We start from the raw sequence: 18610 nt of genomic DNA, 5'->3' as shown, positions 1-18610 counted from the left end.
GGGTGACGACTCTGTTTTTGTGGTGGGAGGAGTGGAACAAACGAATGAAGATAGCATTACAATCTCAAGAAATTGATGATCTAATAATATTAGTAGGATCCAAAAGGATAAGCAGTAAGGGTTTTACCAAATTAAAAGGATAAGCGTTAATTTGTTTATTGAATTGTCATTTACTTTAGAGTAAGTCTCAAATACACCTAAAAGATTCTCTTAAAACATTATTGGTGATGTGAAACACCTACAGTGACCGCACTGCTTTTGGCCTTGTTGTCATCCATTTCGAATCTCTAAAAGGACGCACCAAATGATATCATATCCACTTCATCTAGTATTATATATTACCAACAATAATCACGAGGAATTTCTTAAATTCATAAAGTGGGTAGCATAATGTTTTTAATTTCTTGTCTCTAGTACTAACATATCGATATGGATTATATTAAGATCAGTGGTGTGGGATCATCTGCTACTACTAACGTTTGTTACGCGGAGAATAATGTTTAAGTCAACATTATTTAGTGATGATGTGCCAAAAAAAAAAAAAAGAGTAGTGATGCAAACTTGGTTGTAATTATTTCGAGTGAGTTGATTAGCTTAGTAGGAATTCAGCTTTTTTTTATGTAGACAGCTCCATGTCTCCAATAACGAAAACATAATTTATCTTTGCATTGTTCCGTCGTACATATATGCTGTTTAAAGTCTCCCTTGACTGAGTTGTGTCAATCATTATATATATGATGTTGCTTTTATATAATATTGGATCTATTGTCTGAAAATAATTATCTTCTAAAGTTTCAGTACGTATATTAAAATATTATTAAAATTATTATTATAAAAATGAATTATATTATTTTGACAGAAATGTATATCCTATTTATTAACAAATTATAAAATAATTATTAATAATTACAATTTAATATAGAATATTAAAAATTAATATTGTATAAATCTAAATTAGACGATAATTTTTAATATTAAAAATAAATATTGATAACGATAAAATTTTAGATAAAATATATTAAACCACCAGCATCGTATCCATATATATTGGTATAGTTTGAACTTTGAACGTACGCATACAAGACAAATGGACAACAATTCTATATATATCTACGTCGCATAAAAAAGAAAAGGGCTTCTCTACTGAATGAGTGATGTATTCTTTCTAGGAATGAAATGAAATTCCATGTCTAATGATTTTCTTTTGCATTGGATGGAGATTCGAGAGGATGCTCATTTTTTTCAACTTTAGACAAAAAAAAAGGGACGCTTTAAGAGAAATTACTAATTAGACGCTTTTTAATTTCAGTCATATTTTTTAACAATGTAAAATATGTATTTTTTTTGTGAATACCACAAATTTAATAGTCAGATTTATGGTTTTCATTTTTTCAAAACATGTAAATTTTAGAGTCAGATTTATTTTTTTATTCTAAAATTTTTTAAATATACAAGTCTGACTCATATTTATATTTTAGTGTTGACAAATTTTTTAGATATACTAATTGATCCTTTAATTTGTGTCCTATAAAATCTAAGAATCTTTTTATTATTTAAAATAAAAAAATTAAAATTTATATCAAAGAAAAACGCGTAAATTAACCATAATACTAGATTATACACAATTTTTTTTCATTTCTAAAAAAATCAGAATGGAGGGAAGAGGGAATAAAAATAGAAAAATGCTAGATGACTAATAGTCTAATAAAATTTAAAATTTATTATTTTTGGTCTTCACTTTAGTCATTAATTCAATCTTTTTAATTTAATAATCTAATAATATATTTTTAGTATATATTTTAAAATATTAACAACTAATTAATAATTAAAAATAATAAATTCTACTAATCATTGAATATTTTTCATAATAATAATCACATGCATAGGTGTCTTGCATTCAAATAAGTACGGGTTTAAAAAATAATAAATAAAGAGCACTAGAAGAAAAGTGTGACATAGCTAGCAAAAGTCTTGAGAAGAAAAATAAAAAGAAAAGAGAAAGTATGCCTCATTACATTTTGGAAAAGAAAAAGCTAAAGGTAGGGGAGGGAAAAACAATGGCAAGAGAACAAACAACATAATGAAGTATACACCTTTTTAAATTTGGCATCTAATTAAACATCCTGATCATTTACTAATTATCTCCTTCAAAGGCTCAATACAAGGGGTAGCTATGTAGATTCAATAATTATTACACTCCTGTTGAGATAATTTATGGCAAGTTGTTTTTTCATTTTCTGAAAACATGCTGAAATCAAACTTAGGCATCACTCATCCAAAGGAGAAGAAGAATTAATGAAGTGATTAGCAGTTATTAGAACAGCTGTAGGAAGTTTTGTTTTACTTAATTTTGTTGTCTGAATGATTATTAAACGATCGCTTCAACAAAGACTAAGATCGGATTTAAGCCTTTAGGTTTTGTTTTTTTAACAAGATGTATGGATGCATTTCTGAAACTGTGGAACTGTCATTGGGCCTTCGAGAATGCAAAATGGAAACTGTTTTTAGTATTGTGGAGTTTAATGCTTTGGGATGTCGGTATAATAGTTGAGACTTTATCTTATGTGTACATGATATTTTTTTAGAGAACAGTGAGCTAATGGCCTAAGTGCACAATATGTACAATGGAGGTTTATGAAGTATTAGAGATATGATCATTAGTATTATATTGTCTTGTCAGTTACGTTTTTGAAATAAGTAAGTTCATGATATGATATTAGAGTTTTAGATCCAAAAGGTTACTGATTTGATCTTTGGTGAATTCCAAAATCAGCAATACCCTATTTTTTAAGCGATAATTTGAATTTTATTTAAAAGTTTGTCACTAATTGATGAGCTATTATATGAATAGATAAAATTTAAACTCTTCACACTTAGCTTTTAGTTTGAACTCATGTAATTGTTAGAGTATTATGATCAATTATACTCTAATAGTAACGATGACCATTTTTTTTTGTCTTACTTTGTCTTTGAAGTTAACAATTTACCTACCAAAGGTGATATGGACGGTTTTGTTGGAAAATTTTATTTTTTAAAAAAAAAAATTATATAGGATTATATTTAATTATCAAGAAATGAAAGTTGATGTAAAAGTTTACTTAAATATATAAATAATTTTATTATAAAAATAAAAAAATATTTAAAAATCAGTTTTTGCAACAAAAATTTTCAAACCCAAAATTTGGATATAAAATTTAATAAATACACACTTAAAATTTACATTTTTTAATTAAATTTATCCATATATAAAATATCATTAAAAAAAAATAGAAAATGAAGTTGAGCACCTGGTCTCCCCTCTTCTCTTTTACTGTTAATGTAGATCTGTATATGCATAATAATTTGGCTTTTTTTTATATAGTTTTTTTTTGTAAAATTAAAAAATATTAGGTGTTTTCCAATTGTGCTAAAATAGGGAATATATGCAAAATGGTAAAATTGCTGGGACAATTTCTAATTTTTCTCAAAAAAGAAAATTAAAAAGAAAAAAACGGGGTGCACAATTTCCCTTGCTCCTTAAATGTTTTTAAAGGAAATGGAAGACGGAATGTTTTCCCTTCTCCTTATAGTTAAAAAAAGAAAAATTTAAACAGATAATTTGTGTTTTTCCAAAAAATAATTTGACAAAATGAAATGGACGGGGAAGCACTGCGCTACACACCCATTAAACATAAGAACCCATCATTTCCGCAATAATTTAGCAGATCACACATGACGAATACAAGATTAAAATATAAGTGGGTCATAATGTCATATGGCTTACGAGTTACCAGGCTCTTTAAGTTATTCTGGTAAGGTTCTAGCCACATCCCACACCCTACCTGGCCTGGTTTTCTTATTGTCAGTCTTCTTTTTACATGAACATTTGACACATCATTTTCTGGTATATAGTTTCATCCTTCCCTCCTACCAAAAGCCCAAGTCTCATCCTTCCTCCAATATTTTTATTCAAGGACCCAAAAAAAATACTTACTATCACTTTCAGTTTTTGCCTCCAAAAGATTTAACTTCTAACAAAATAAAAAAAAAGTTGGTTTAGCCTAATGGTTTTTCAAATCCCATTTGTTGCATGTAACACTTCATTAGTCAGCAATAAATTTTTAATCAAAATTGAAAAATAAAAATTTTATTAATAATTTAAAAGATAAAATTAAAATGTATTTCAAGTTTTACCAATAAAATTAAGAATTAGTTTAGTCATAGTTCAATTTTTCCTATCAATAGCTTTGTTCTACTTTTATTGAGAAATTAACAATGAGATTACTCTACTTTTATTCGTTGAATCTAACTCAACAAGCTTATCTGCTTGTGATTGGTTGGTACAAAACCTAACCAAAGAAAGTAACTTTAACTCATACATATGAAGGGTACACAACACAATGCCAAAGTAAACAAGCTTAAGAATTAAGACAGAGGAGGATTATTTTATATATATGAAGTATGAATCATTAGATCATAATGAAGCAATCACGTAAGTGCACTTCCCGGTCCTTCAATGAGTTGCCCAACTTAGGGTCTGTGTTGTGTTGTCCATCTTTGTATTTGACATGTATGAATTAAGAATTGAGTTCAAAGAATTGAGTTCAAAGACAAAGACACAATGATTAGCATATCCCATTAACCAGTATGCAAAATGATTAAACAAGCCTATGATACAGTTGCCCATATCACACATATTCTTGCCCATTTCCATTTTGAAGTAGCTCATACATACATGTTACACACACTCACAAATTAAACAAGCCTATGATGCACTTGCGTTACATGAACCCCCATTATATCACACTAATTCATAAGAAACGGGTGAGATTAATCATTAATCACACAACTGGAGTTTCCAATAATTCTTGATTGAGTTGTCCAAGTCTGATCATGGGAAAGTGGTCATCAGAGAAAGGTGATTTTCCCATCGTGAGTTCTTTGGAAACTTGATGCATGCTTGGCCGGAATTGTGGACTTTGGCTCAAACACTCAAGCGCCCACTTTGTGATCAACATGATTTCCCCAACAACTGACTTCTCAGGATGAGGAGGCCTTTGATCAATTACATCAACCAATAGCAAATTGTATGTTATTGATGCTGTTGATGGCGACAACAATGAATTGATCATATCTGCCGGATGCTTTCCCATAAGGATTTCGAAACAAAGCACTCCAAAGCTATACACATCACTTTTCGTAGTCACCTCCAAACTCTGAGCAAGCTCTATAACATTGAAAATTTAAAGTTAGTTATTCATACATCCATATATGTTTTTAGTATCAAGGGAAAATGGATTTATTACCTGGAGCACCATAGCCATAGGTGACTGCAAGTGTGGTCCAATTTGAACCTGGCTTTAGAAACTTCGCGGTCCCAAAATCAGAGACATGAGCTTCATCTTCTGAATCCAAAAGAATATTCTTGCTTGATATGTCACGATGAACTATAGGGGTCACGCAACCATGATGGATATATGATAAAGCATTAGCAACTCCTCTAACCACATTCACTCTCTTCTTCCAATCAAATGCACTTGCTTGTGCTTCATTGCTTAGTACTTGATCCACACTGCCACCTTCCAAGAATTCATAAACCAAAAAAGAGAACCGGGAATGCTGGCAAAATCCATATAGCTTTATGATGTTGCGGTGCTTGATTTCTGTCAGTGCTTCGATTTCACTTTTAAATGATTTCAAATTGGACTTGTCCTCTGGATCTGATTCTGCATGAATTTTCTTCACAGCAACAACCATACCTGAAGGTAACTCAGCTCTGTAAACAGATCCTTGCCCTCCAATTCCAATGAGATATTTGTCATCAAAATTCTTGGTAGCTTCAATGATTGTTTCAAATGCCATTTTTCCATCATGGCTCCATATGGAAAAGTGTTCTTCTGATTGTATTTCTTTGGCTGAGTCTCCTTTCTTTCTCACACTTCTACAAATAATATACATTGAAACACCCACCACACAGAGCACAAGTACTAGTATTCCAAAGATAAGAAACAATACTAATAGCGTGGCCTTGTGACTCTTTTGGCTATAGCTATTAGTTTTGCATTGCACCAAGCCAGTGACATTACCACACAAGCCTTTGTTACCTTTCAGTGACTCAATTGTAGCAGTGTGAAAGGCCTTACTTTCTGGAAGCGGCCCTTCTAACTGGTTGTATGATACATTGACAGATGTCAAGGTTGACATGCCACCAAAAGTGGATGGAATATTGCCAGAGAGATTATTGTGTGAGAGGTTCAACAACTGCAAGTGCGTCAACTGTCCAAGCACATTTGGAATAGTTCCATTCAAGAAATTCCTGCTAAGATCAAGAGAAGAGAGAGGTTGGAATGAACCAAAGTGAGAGGGGATGCTTCCCTCTAGCTTGTTGTTGCTCAAATTCAATTCCAACAAGTTGGGTAACTCAACAACTTCTGTTGGTATGTTACCACTCAACTCATTTCCTGCTAGATGCAAGATTTGCAAATTCTGCAGTGATCCTAATTCTGTTGGAATGTTTCCTGAGAGAAGATTATCACTGATCTTGAGTTCAAGCAAACTTTTCATTCTCCCTAATTCTTTCGGAATCTTCCCTGTCAATCGGTTTGAGGAAAGGTGAATCCTGCCAAGTTTGGTAGCCTTCACAATTTGTGGTGGTATACCACCGGAAACATTATTGTTGGATATGATAAAGTTCTCAAGACTATGACATTTGCCCCAGTTTGATGAAATTTGGCCATAAAATTTATTATCACTCAAATCAATATGTTTCAAATTGGGATATATGCCAAGGTCTTTTGCTATGTCACCTTCCAACTGGTTTCCCTCTAATTTGATTCTAACAATACTAGAGCAATTCTTCAAGCTTCTTGGAACTGGGCCAGTAAAATGGTTGTGCTCAGCACCAAAGAACATGAGTGACCCACCTGAGCATATTTGAGGTGGCAAATGACCGGTGAAATTGTTTTGGGCCACTAAAAAATCTTGCAACAATGTCATGTTATTAATCCCCTGTGGGATGGAGCCAGTAAGCATGTTGTTGGACAATTCTAATGAAAAGAGGCTTTTCAAGTTTCCAATTGTGTCAGGAATGGATCCACTGAGTTTATTATATTGGAAAGTCAAGTAGTTCAAATTGAACAGATTACCTATAGAGGAAGGAATTGGTCCAGAAAAATTGTTCAATCTCAGGTATAGTTCGGTGAGCTTTGTCAAATTTCCAAGTGTGGGAGGAATGGAGCCAGAAAGGTGGTTGTCATCAAGTGATAGGGAGTTCAAATTGGGGGCTAAGTTATCTATGTAACTAGGGATAGATCCGGAAAGTTCATTGCCAAAGAGCCATATCAAGGTCAAAGTAGACATGTTCCAGATAGAGGGTGGGATTGGCCCAGATAGTGTGTTATTAGGAAGGTAAATTTGTTGCAGATTGCTCAAGTTACCAATTGTAGAAGGGATAACACCAGAGAGAGTGTTATATGAGAATTCAATCGTCTGAAGATTTGTCATCATTCCTATTTCCATTGGAATGGAACCAGAAAGAGAATTATTTATAAAAGAAAAATACTCAAGGTTGGTCAATTTGCCAATCCCAGTAGGAATGTGGCCAGAGAGATTGTTGTTTCCAAAATCTAGATATGTTAAGTTGGACAAATTTCCTATAGACTCAGGGATTTGGCCACTTAGTTGGCATTCGAAAAGATCAAGCCTGCGAAGACTTGTCAAGGTGAAGATCTCTTTAGGAATGGAACCCTCAAAGAAGTTTTTGGACAAGTTCAAGTGATTAACTCTGGACAAGTTAGCAATCTGTGGGGGAATGGTTCCATGGAACAAGTTGTTGTAGATGTCTATGCTAAGGAGGTTGGGGAATGAAGAGAAGGTGAGAGTATGAAGTGTACCTTTGAGTCCAAAATTTTGAATATCCATGCTTGTGATTGACTTTGTTTTATCACACTGAATTCCTCTCCATCTGCATGGACTTGTGCCGTTGTTCCAAGATGACAACTTAACTTGGCTTTGGCTGTCAAGAGTGGCCTTCCACTTCAAGAGTGCATTTGCTTCCCTGTTTTCATCAATTGCAGCTGAGGCCATATTTATGAGGACACTGAGAACTATGCATATAGTTACCCTGCATGCCATCATAACCCTGATTTTTTGGAACATGGTTCAAGCTGAGTAAGGTTTAACAAGACTTTTTGAATCAATCAAAGATGCAATGCATTCAAAGGCTGAAGATAGTTGTGGTGTATGGATATAATGATATATATAAAAGTAACCAAGTGCAACTAATGAGTGGCCGATCCTGCACTTTGGAAAGTTTTGCACAAAGGAAAACAAAATCCATTTTTTAACCGGACCACCCCACTTCAAAGGTTGAATTATTGTTGTGTGGAAAAATCTTCATTGCTTTAGCAAAAGGTTATGACGTTATGTTGTGTCGGCTTCACACCACAAAAGATATTTTTATTAATGGTTTAGTTGTTAATCTTTTAGCTAAATCTGAACGAGACCTTTATTCAGTGTGATTAATGAAGATAAACAAAGAAAAGAAGACCAAGAAGAAAAAAATATATAAAAAGGGAAAGAAATAGGAACAAGTGAGTCTCCTTGTGTTCCATATGGCATATTTTTTTTCATTTTCTTCATAATTTTACATCTAAACATATTGTGTCGCGATTTGCCATATAAATATGGGTTTCATTTTTCCTTTTCTAATCAACTATGAACTATGTGAATTGCATCTATTTTAGATTCTTAAATTTAATCTAAAACTGTACTTAAACATCTATTCTATATTATTTAGTGTTTGTGTAGTTTTTCTTTTTCATATACTTTTTTATTTTTTTGTCTTAGTTGATTTTATTAAGCATAGAACAGGTTACTTACGTGTCTTTGATGATTTCAGGCAAATAACTCGTTATTTTGTTCTGCGTACAAGGGACCTTGGGCTTTGCAGTATTTGTATTGGACAATGTTCTTGTCTTGGCCTTGCAACATTTGTAGCCTTGTAAAATTAGGCCTCTTTCAGGAGGCCCAGACCAACAACGTAAAAACAACTATGTTCCTTGTTAGTTAAAAGCATCATCCTGAACAAAAAACAAAAAAAAAAGTTAAAACCAACATTAAAAAAAAGGTGATAACTTATTTATAACCAACGTTGAATTTGTCAATGAGCTTTCATTCACATGGCATATTTCTTCTTCTCCAACTCAAAGATCAAGGGTTCAAATAATAAAAATTACAATTGAGGAGAAAATTTGACGAATGTGTGAGGAGTGTCTTGCGAGTCTTTCGAGTGTCTAACAATTCTTTTCCCACTTTCTATGTCAGATGCTATGTTTTGTATTTGTGTGTTTAACTGTTTATATATATGTCGTACAAAGTCAAATGCTTTCTCTTTAATTTTTCATTGCTAATAGCCTAATAATTGGTTTCATACTGCTACCTAAGACTAAGAAAGAACATGCATTGGATTCCATTTGGTTGTTTGAAAAACTTCCGTCCGTTATACAAAATTTCGTGCTCAGCTTCTTATATTCACACGAGGAAGAAGTACGACCACCAATGCAAGAGAACTTTCTTTGTGTTTTCGTATTATAAATGTTATTTGAGGTTGATTTTTTTTATATGAAAAGAATATTGGTGTATTTTTTGAAAATGAGATTATTTAGTATAATTATAGATGGGTGGATTTTGTAGGTGAGAAGTTAACGTATGGGAGGAGTGTTGCAACATATGGAAAGCATGTTGGACACGTGGCAATATTAGCCAATACATGGAAGGCATGTTAAATACTTTTCACAATACTGTAATATATTTTAAATGTCAATATTCAATCAAAATATCATTCATATTTCCATATTAAAAATAATTTCTGGTTATTTGAATGATAGTAAATTTTTGTTACATTCGATTTATTATTAGAATAAACTACTATTTTTGTTATAAAAATTTTGATCACTGGTAATTTTAACCGTAAAATAATGTAAATTAACTCTAATTTATTAAAAATGGAGTCCATTTAACAAAATTATTTAGAATGTTAAACAAAATAAGTTTATATTTTTCATAATAAAAAGTAATAATTTATTTATGCATTTTACCATGAAAAGAAAATAAAATAAAATAAGAAAATATAAAAGTAGAGCTTTCCTATAAAATTAATACTTTGGAATTTATCTCACTAATAAAGGGTTTGTGATTTGTCTGCATAAAGAAAGAAAGTGTGTTATGATATTGCCTTATGGTCCTTGTTCTCTTTGCTTTGGAGGATGCTTTTGCCCCAAAAAACATTAAAATAACCTGAAGCTCATGAAACATGCTGCTCCAAAATTATAAACTAGTAAGAATTAAAGAAGTCGTCGATAGAAATTTTCCTTCTTTTCCAAGTGTAACCCTACCCATTAATTCATTATATCAACACCCATATCATATCATATACTTTATATTTGAGAAACATATACCTTTCCCCAATATAATCTAATTTAATATGAAACTAATCTTGGAGAAAGAATAAAAAACAAAAGAGGTTTGGAATATGCGTTGTGACATTTTGCTTTTCCAAAAGCAAAAGCTGAGTGAAGAAGAAGCACTTTGTGAAGGCCAATAAGCGTGCGTAAGACACTGATAGAAATAAAGGAACATTAACATAATAGGAGAGGAATCGATGAATCCCCTATATAATTGAATTGTATGCTGCCAAGCAATTTTCACATTCAAATGGGCAAATCCAGTTTTTACTACCTTAATCTTCCCCTTATTATTGCCGTATCATTTCTTCTCATAGCATTTTTGCCGGATGCTGTCCATAGCAGCAAAAAGGTAGCTTCAGTTTTATTTGTTTCTTGCTTAATTTCTTATGAAAAAAAAAAACTGTAATTATTGTTGTAAGTTGTAAGCTTTGTCATAACATGTTATATTTCACCAATATATATATATATATATATATATATGTACAGTGCTACATTGTATACTTAGGAGCACATTCTCATGGCCCAAACCCTACCTCTGTTGACCTTGAAGCCGCAACAAATTATCATTACAATTTACTAGGTTCAGTTTTGGGAAGGTACGTACAAAATATTTTGCTCTTATTATCATTATTAAAATTTTGCTTATGATAGACACAAAGCTTAAAAAAAGACATCACTACGTATGATTAGTGTTTTATCTAAATATAGTGGGAGTAGTTTAGTAAAGTTAAGCGTATAAAACCATTAAATAATTATTCCATGAAAAAAGATAATTGATTAATTATATTGTGTGTATGCGTATTGGTTCTTTGACAGCCATGAGAAAGGGAAAGAGGCCATTATCTATTCATATAATAAGCACATAAATGGTTTTGCTGCGCTTCTTGAAGAGGAAGAAGCAGCACATGTTGCAAGTGAGAATGCTTCCGATTCATAGTTCCATTATTTTTAAAAGAATTTTAGAGGTTATTAAAATTTATTATTTTTGTATCAGTTAACTATTAATGTTTAAAAATATATGATAAAATATGTTGTTGAATTATTGGACTAAAAAAATTAAATTAAAAAAATTGAATTGATAATTAAATAATAGTTAAAAATAATAAATTTTGATAGTCTCTAATATTTTTTATTATGTAACCAATTTATCTTAATTTTATTTCAAATAAATTAACTCATAATTAATTAATGATAAATATTTGGAATAATAATTGGAACAGAAATACCGAATGTGGTGTCTGTGTTCTTGACCAAGGAGCACAAATTGCACACAACCCGGTCATGGGAATTTCTTGGACTACACAGAAATGACAAGAACTCAGCATGGCCAAAGGGAAGATTTGGTGAAAATACGATCATTGCTAACATTGACACAGGTAATTAATTAATTAAGATTGATTTTATGTTCCAACACAGAAAATGATTTTATAATTAATACCAAACTTTTAATTTCTTGCATAACAAGTGTACTAAAAATAGTGTCTATCTTTTCCTTCTTCTTTTTTCATAAATAGCCTACATTTAATATAAAATATCATTCCCCAAACTTTATATTATTTCCCCTTGAATAGGAGTTTGGCCAGAATCACAGAGTTTCAGTGACAAAGGATATGGCCCCATTCCATCAAAATGGCGCGGTGGTAATGTCTGTCAAATACCTGATAACAAGAAAAATCCTTGCAACAGGTTATGCTTAATTTTTATATTTTTTCAAAAAAAAACTAAAAATTGATTTTCTTTTTCAACAAAATGTTGCTGGATTTTAATGTTGTGGTGTAAACAGGAAGTTAATTGGAGCAAGATACTATAACAGTGCTTTCCAAGTGTACAATGGGAAGCTAAACCCGTTACTACTTACAGCACGTGACTTCGTGGGGCATGGGACCCACACTCTATCAACGGCAGGTGGCAACTTTGTGGCAGGTGCAAGCGTGTTTGCGGTTGGGAATGGGACCGCAAAGGGTGGGTCTCCAAGAGCCAGAGTTGCGGCTTACAAGGTTTGTTGGTCGCTAACTGATCCAGCCAGTTGCTACGGCGCCGATGTGTTGGCCGCAATAGACCAAGCCATAAGCGACGGTGTTGATATCATCTCGCTCTCTGCTGGTGGCCGGTATTTAGTTAGCCCTGAAGATATCTTCACTGATGAAGTCTCCATTGGTGCCTTCCATGCAATTTCTAGAAATGTTCTTTTGGTTGCTTCTGCGGGAAATGATGGACCCTCACCTGGAACCGTTTTGAATGTGGCTCCTTGGGTCTTCACAATTGCTGCTAGCACCATTGATAGGGACTTCAGCAGCACTATCACTCTTAGTAATGGTCAACGCATCACGGTACTATCACAATTTTTTCTATGCGTGTCTTAAAATATGAAGGGAAATAATAATATCTTTGGTGTATTTTTTGTTAGGGTGCGAGTCTTTTCGTAAACTTGCCACAAAACCAAGCATTTTCTTTGATCGATGCCAATGATGCTAAACTTGCCAATGCATCAATACAAGATGCGTAAGTAAAATTCAAATGCAGTTAATTTCATGTGAAGTCGATAAGTGAGAATTATTATTGTTGTTGTTGTTTGGCAGTCTACTTTGTAGGCCAGGAACACTTGACCCAGCAAAAGTAACAGGGAAAATAGTGGCATGCTTGAGAGAAGGAAAAATAAAATCAGTTAGTGAGGGGAATGAAGCGAAGAATGCAGGTGCAAAGGGAATGTTCTTGCGCAATCAACAGCAAAATGGGAATACTCTTCTTGCTGAGCCTCATGTTTTGTCAACAGTTGGCGATCATGGTTCACATCCACCATATAAGCCGCCTGCTCTGCCAACCAGGAATCCTACTTCTTTAACAACTTCAAGGTTTCAAAAATACAAACAACACTTAATTCAATACTAGTTCAAGTGAAATTCATATGATGAAATATAGAAGTAGTCAGTCCATAACTTTTCCGAATATATTTTTAATATGAAGAGTCCATTTGCATATATGTTGGTTATGTTTATAATAATAATATAGCAGGGCTCCTGTAGCGGCCTCGTTGGCCTCGTCTATCACAGTAAGATTCTCCTCGGCAAGAACCCTCTATGGAAGAAAGCCAGCTCCAGTTATGGCTTCCTTCTCCTCTAGGGGACCCAACAAAATTCAGCCATCCATACTCAAGGTCTCATCTTCATTTGATTCCTTATCAACCACATATATCTACTACCATTTTATAAAGAAAGAGATTTTCATATCAATATAACTATTAGAGAATCCTTGTTTAGCGTGACTAATTTTTGTTAGTTAACAGCCTGATGTAACTGCGCCTGGGGTGAACATACTTGCTGCATATTCACTATTCGCAAGTGCATCTGACCTATTAACAGACAACCGTCGAGGATTTCCATTTAACGTGATGCAAGGAACTTCTATGTCTTGTCCTCATGCTGCCGGCATAGCTGGACTTCTCAGAACCCTTCATCCTACATGGAGTCCGGCAGCTATCAAATCAGCAATTATGACCACCGGTAAAATGAACTTAAACAGAGGATCAGAATATATTTAATTGTTGTTAATTTTAACCTATTTTATGTACATCTTGCTCAGCAACCACATTGGACAACACAAACAAGCCGATTCAAGATGCATTTGATCATAAATTAGCAAACCCTTTTGCTTACGGTTCAGGGCATGTTCAACCAAACCGTGCAATAGACCCAGGACTTGTTTATGATCTACACCTCAACGATTACCTAAACTTCTTATGTGCCTCTGGATACAACCAACAACTCATTTCGGCACTTAATTTCAACAGAACTTTCATTTGTAAAGGAACTCACACCATAGATGACTTCAACTATCCTTCAATCACATTACCAAATCTTAAGTTGAGTCCGCTAACAATTACTCGTACACTCACCAATGTTGGTCCCCCGGGCACATATAATGCAACCGCCAAATTAGATGGATGCAAAATTACTGTTGTGCCCAACTCCTTAACTTTCACAAAGATCAACGAGAAGAAGACATTTAGAGTTACCATACAGGCTTCAAGTGTGATTAAGCTTTATAAATATCAGTTTGGGGAATTGTTGTGGACCGATGGAAAGCACAGAGTTAGAAGTCCCATTACAGTACGACGCCGCAGGTGAAAAATCATAAGAATGATTCATGTTTAATTTAGTATATGTAAAATGAATAATGTGTGTGATTTTTGTAATAATTGATGCTGAGCGCGTCATCGCTACATCATGTATTTTCTTACATTTTTTTTCTCCTTCAAAATTGTGTGCGCAGTGTACTACCATTGTCTAGTTATCTAGTTATTAATCTACAATATTTAGAGACAATTTTATTTTATTTTTCCTAATCTCTCTTTCTCTAGCTACTTTACGTCTCTATCCCTCGCCCTCGAAATGCAAATCCAGTTATAATACTATTATCCTAGCTAATACACAATTCGATGCTCTCGTTGTTCTTCATGGTTATCTTGATCACCATAACAATCGGATTTCAAATTATGTATATCAGAGATGCAAGGAGACAATATTACACTGACTTTATTTGATCAGAGAAAGCAAGAGAATGTAATTATCGACTGTGAAGTACTTTAATACTTTTTCTTTTCTTCTTTTTTTTTAGGTCTTTAAAGTACATGACTTTAAATTAACAACAAAGTAAAGTTGCCACTTGTCAGTCATGTAGAGATTATCAAGAGGAAACTGGAAAAGTAACCTTAACTAAACCTAACTAAACCTAAAGAGTATATAAAGACTTTAAAAATGTTATTTGTATATTAAAATTAGTTATTAAATTAATTATTAATATATTTATATATAAATATATATGTGATTTAATTTATTTTTAATATATATTTATATTTTAATATATATTTTATACTAATAATTATAATAACTAATTTTAATATACAAACATTATAATCATAAAAGTTTTAAACTTATTTGAATAACCTAGGTTAAGAAAGATAGCAAGTTAAAGTCGTCTTTAGAAAGATAATCCCAAGATTTAAAACTCCTAAATGATAAAGAAAAATATTAGAAGAGTTATTAAAATTTATTTTTTTTATTATTAATTAATTATTAATATTTAAAAATATAAATTAAATAAATTAAGTTGATTGCTAAAAGTGATATTTAAACATTTCTTTCAATAATATATATCTCATGATACGGTTAAATGATATAAAAAAAAAGTCACAAGTAAATATTGTCTCATGATACAAGAGACAATACTTTTAGTCTAAAGGAAACAAGTAAACAACTAATATTAATTTAAAAATAAGAAAAAAATAAAAAATATTGATCGCATGAAATTTTTCCTTATTATAAGTGGATCATTCAAAGATTATTAGTACGTTAGATAAAGCGCATCAATAAATCGGTAACAATAACATGGAATGCAAATGATCATTAAAAAAAAGGGAAATGCTTATATAAAGCTAAAGTGAATAAAGGAACAATAATAATAAACCTGGGCACTGGCTGTGGAATCGGGAGCGGTTTTATACGATGAGGAAGAAGACATTATGGCGATTCTACAAGCACAAAATGAGGAAATAGCGGCAAAGAGAAGGCTAGCGAAGCAGAAGGAAAAGGCGAGAAGGAGTCGGCCAAAAAATAAACAAAAGGTGAGCAAAACTTTATTTAAATAATTGTGGGCAGTTGGAATATTAGGGGGTGGAGGGGGGACGGTAAAATGAGCATGCTGAAGTCTTTGAAAAGTAAATATAAATTGAGGACTGTGGCTTTTGGGATGGGCTTGATTGGATTTGGAATTTCCAATGGAGGAGGGAGTTGTTCCAATGGGAACTAGAACTTGTCAATCAGCTGCATGAGAGGTTAAGGCCAGTGAGGTTGTCATCAGGTCGGGAGGACAGCGTGGTCTGGAAGTTTGACAATAAAGGTGTTTTCTCTACTCGTTCTGTGATACAGGCTATACAAGCGGAGACTCTTTCGGCTGAAATAACGAGTTATAGTTTCACGAGCTCCGTTTGGAAAGGTTTTGTTCCTCCGAGGATTGAGCTATTTGGGTGGTTTGTGCTAGTTGATCGAGTTAACACCAATGAGCGGCTGGGTAAAATAGGAGTCAACATTCTGGGGGATAGTTTGTGTGTAATGTGTACTAAGGAATTAGAATCTGCTGAGCATTTATTCCTTAGGTGTGATGTAGCTTGGCAGGTGTGGTGTAAGTGGTTGAGGTCACTAGGTAGAGAGTGGGTGATCCCTGGAACCATTAGGGAAATGTTTGAAAGCTGGCATGGCTTGCATAATAGACAACAAGGGCAGCAGATGTGGATGACAGTGTTCTTTGCAGTTATTTGGAACATTTGGTTGGAACGGAATTCACGAATCTTTAAGAATACAAGAGCAAGCCTGGAGGTAATCCACACAAAGACGGTGATGAGCTGTACAGAATGGCATGGTGGTGATTCTGGGGGAGGCTGTTGATAGGTCTGGGATGTTAGGTGTTGGTTTGATTGGTAGCTCGTTGTGTATCTTCTTCTTTATTTTATGCTCCACTTTAATGTGTTGAGCTTTCTATGTTTCAAAAAAAAATAATATCTTTATATTTAAAGGAAAAAACAATCAAAATATCTATGAAGTTTATGAATATTGACAAAAATATCTATAAATTAAAGAAATTAATGTTGTATCTATAAAAAATGGGTTTTGTATGAGAAAAGTATCCGAAATTTAAAATTTTGTTGATTTTTTTAATAAAATTTCTAAACTACTCTACTTTAATCTCATTTTACCGTTACTCTCTCTCTTTTCATTTCTTTCTCTCTCTTCACTTCTCCTTCTCTCAAAACTCCTCACAAAATCATAGAACTCTTCTACTTCTTCATCGCCGTCGTCTGTCATTCACCTACTCTGTCACTACCAATCTTCTCCCTTCTTACTGCTTTCCCCTCTCACTCTCAAGGTGACTAGCTACAACATCTTTGTCGTACGCCTATAACTCAACCTAATAAGGAGAACGTCACTGTGGCACGCCTGTCCGAGTCAAGGAGAACGTCGTCGTGGCGTGCCTGACTCAGCAAAAAAAAAAAGCACGCTTAAGAAGAGAGTGGGGTCGTGGTGCTGCTAACATGCAAAAATAGAGTTCGGTAAAGAGAAATCAGAGAAGAAAGGGAGGCGACGATGAAAAGGTATTTCTTTTTTTCTAAATATTTTTTATTTTATTTTTCTTCTTTTCAAAAATTGATTTAGCTACTACTAAAATGATACTATTCTATTTTTTTTAAAATCTGCTTCTATTTTTTATGAAGACTGAGATTGACTTGCAAAAGATTTAAGTTGATGGCTACTTCTACTTTTGTTTTTTGCTAAAGTAAATTTTAAATTGAATGAATGAATTTGTTGGTTTTTGATAGTTGATGGTTGTTTCTGCTTCTGGTTTTGCTAAAGTGAATTGAAATTGGATGAATGAATTTGAAAATTTTTATGTTTTAGATTTTTTTGTGTTTGAGTGATTTAGTTTGGGTATGGATTGTAAACTTATGATTGAATCGGTTGAGATCTGATCCTCCACTGTTACCACCACCATTGATTTTGGTCTGGTCTTTTGTAGGAGTAGTTTCAGACTCCATGGCAAGAATTTTAAAGGTGCAGGTTGGATTATGGAAGGTTAAAAAGGTGAATTGAGATTGAGGGTGAGGTAGTTTAGGAATTTTATTAAAAAACTAACAAAAAATTAGGATTTGGATACTATTAATCGAAAAATATTCTCGATTAGGACAAGTTAATTCGAAGTATCGAAGAAATAATGAAAAGGAAAGCAGGTGTCGAAAAAGGTGCACGTGCAAGCATTAGTTGGAAGTTGCTTCTCACGGACTCGATTTTGGATTCCTTCTTCAATTAAACGGGCCTAATCGAACAAGTATTCGAGTGAGGAATCGAATAGTTGTTCGAATAAGGGGTCGAATAGTTACATAGGTGAAGAATTTGAAGGCTTTCACCACGTGAGAAATTGATGGGTAGAGTTTCATTAGCAAAAGAGTGGGAACAGTTACCAGGGAGTGCACGTGCAAGATAACACTGTGTAATTAATAATCCGTTACAGAAGTAGGCTATAAATATTAGAAAGTTTTAGGGAATAAAGGTTGAAACTTTGATAAAAAATTACTCACGCATACTCACATCCCCAGAGACTTTTTGAGTCTGCTTCGA

At 33.2% G+C, this 18610-nt stretch overlaps 2 protein-coding genes across 3 annotated transcripts; one reads left to right on the top strand and one right to left on the bottom strand.

The window, feature by feature from the left end:
- Positions 1–4582: 4582 nt before the first annotated feature.
- Positions 4583–8327, bottom strand: LOC112797674 (uncharacterized). Its single transcript, XM_025840728.3, has 2 exons — positions 5286–8327; positions 4583–5206 (listed from the first exon to the last, which is right to left on the bottom strand). The coding sequence occupies exons 1-2, from the start codon at positions 8134–8136 to the stop codon at positions 4821–4823; spliced, it is 3237 nt and encodes a 1078-aa protein (XP_025696513.1). The 5' UTR covers positions 8137–8327; the 3' UTR covers positions 4583–4820.
- A 2187-nt stretch (positions 8328–10514) lies between these two features.
- Positions 10515–14777, top strand: LOC112797673 (subtilisin-like protease Glyma18g48580). Of its 2 annotated transcripts, none has more exons than XM_025840727.3 (11): positions 10515–10794; positions 10932–11041; positions 11262–11359; positions 11666–11821; positions 12017–12131; positions 12229–12775; positions 12853–12947; positions 13025–13297; positions 13458–13599; positions 13729–13945; positions 14025–14777. In XM_025840727.3, the coding sequence occupies exons 1-11, from the start codon at positions 10666–10668 to the stop codon at positions 14567–14569; spliced, it is 2427 nt and encodes an 808-aa protein (XP_025696512.1). In that variant the 5' UTR covers positions 10515–10665; the 3' UTR covers positions 14570–14777. The 2 variants fall into 2 exon arrangements, with proteins under 2 accessions (XP_025696512.1, XP_025696511.1); XM_025840726.3 differs by having other exon boundaries at positions 10575–10794; positions 13455–13599.
- The last annotated feature ends 3833 nt before the right edge of the window (positions 14778–18610 follow it).

Source organism: Arachis hypogaea, chromosome 4, assembly GCF_003086295.3.
Source record: "Arachis hypogaea cultivar Tifrunner chromosome 4, arahy.Tifrunner.gnm2.J5K5, whole genome shotgun sequence".
NCBI classification, from domain to species: domain Eukaryota; kingdom Viridiplantae; phylum Streptophyta; class Magnoliopsida; order Fabales; family Fabaceae; genus Arachis; species Arachis hypogaea.
The sequence above is the reverse complement of the archived record's forward strand: the minus strand, read 5'-3'. Positions and strand labels throughout refer to the sequence as shown.

Coding starts and splice junctions, on each gene's coding strand:
- LOC112797674 (XM_025840728.3), bottom strand. CDS start 8,136: ATGTTCCAAAAAATCAGGGTTATGATGGCATGCAGGGTAACTATATGC. Junction 5,207..5,285: donor CTATGGCTATGGTGCTCCAG/GTAATAAATCCA, acceptor TCAATGTTATAG/AGCTTGCTCAGAGTTTGGAG.
- LOC112797673 (XM_025840726.3), top strand. CDS start 10,666: ATGCTGCCAAGCAATTTTCACATTCAAATGGGCAAATCCAGTTTTTAC. Junction 10,795..10,931: donor CTGTCCATAGCAGCAAAAAG/GTAGCTTCAGTT, acceptor ATATATGTACAG/TGCTACATTGTATACTTAGG. Junction 12,948..13,024: donor AATGCATCAATACAAGATGC/GTAAGTAAAATT, acceptor GTTGTTTGGCAG/TCTACTTTGTAGGCCAGGAA.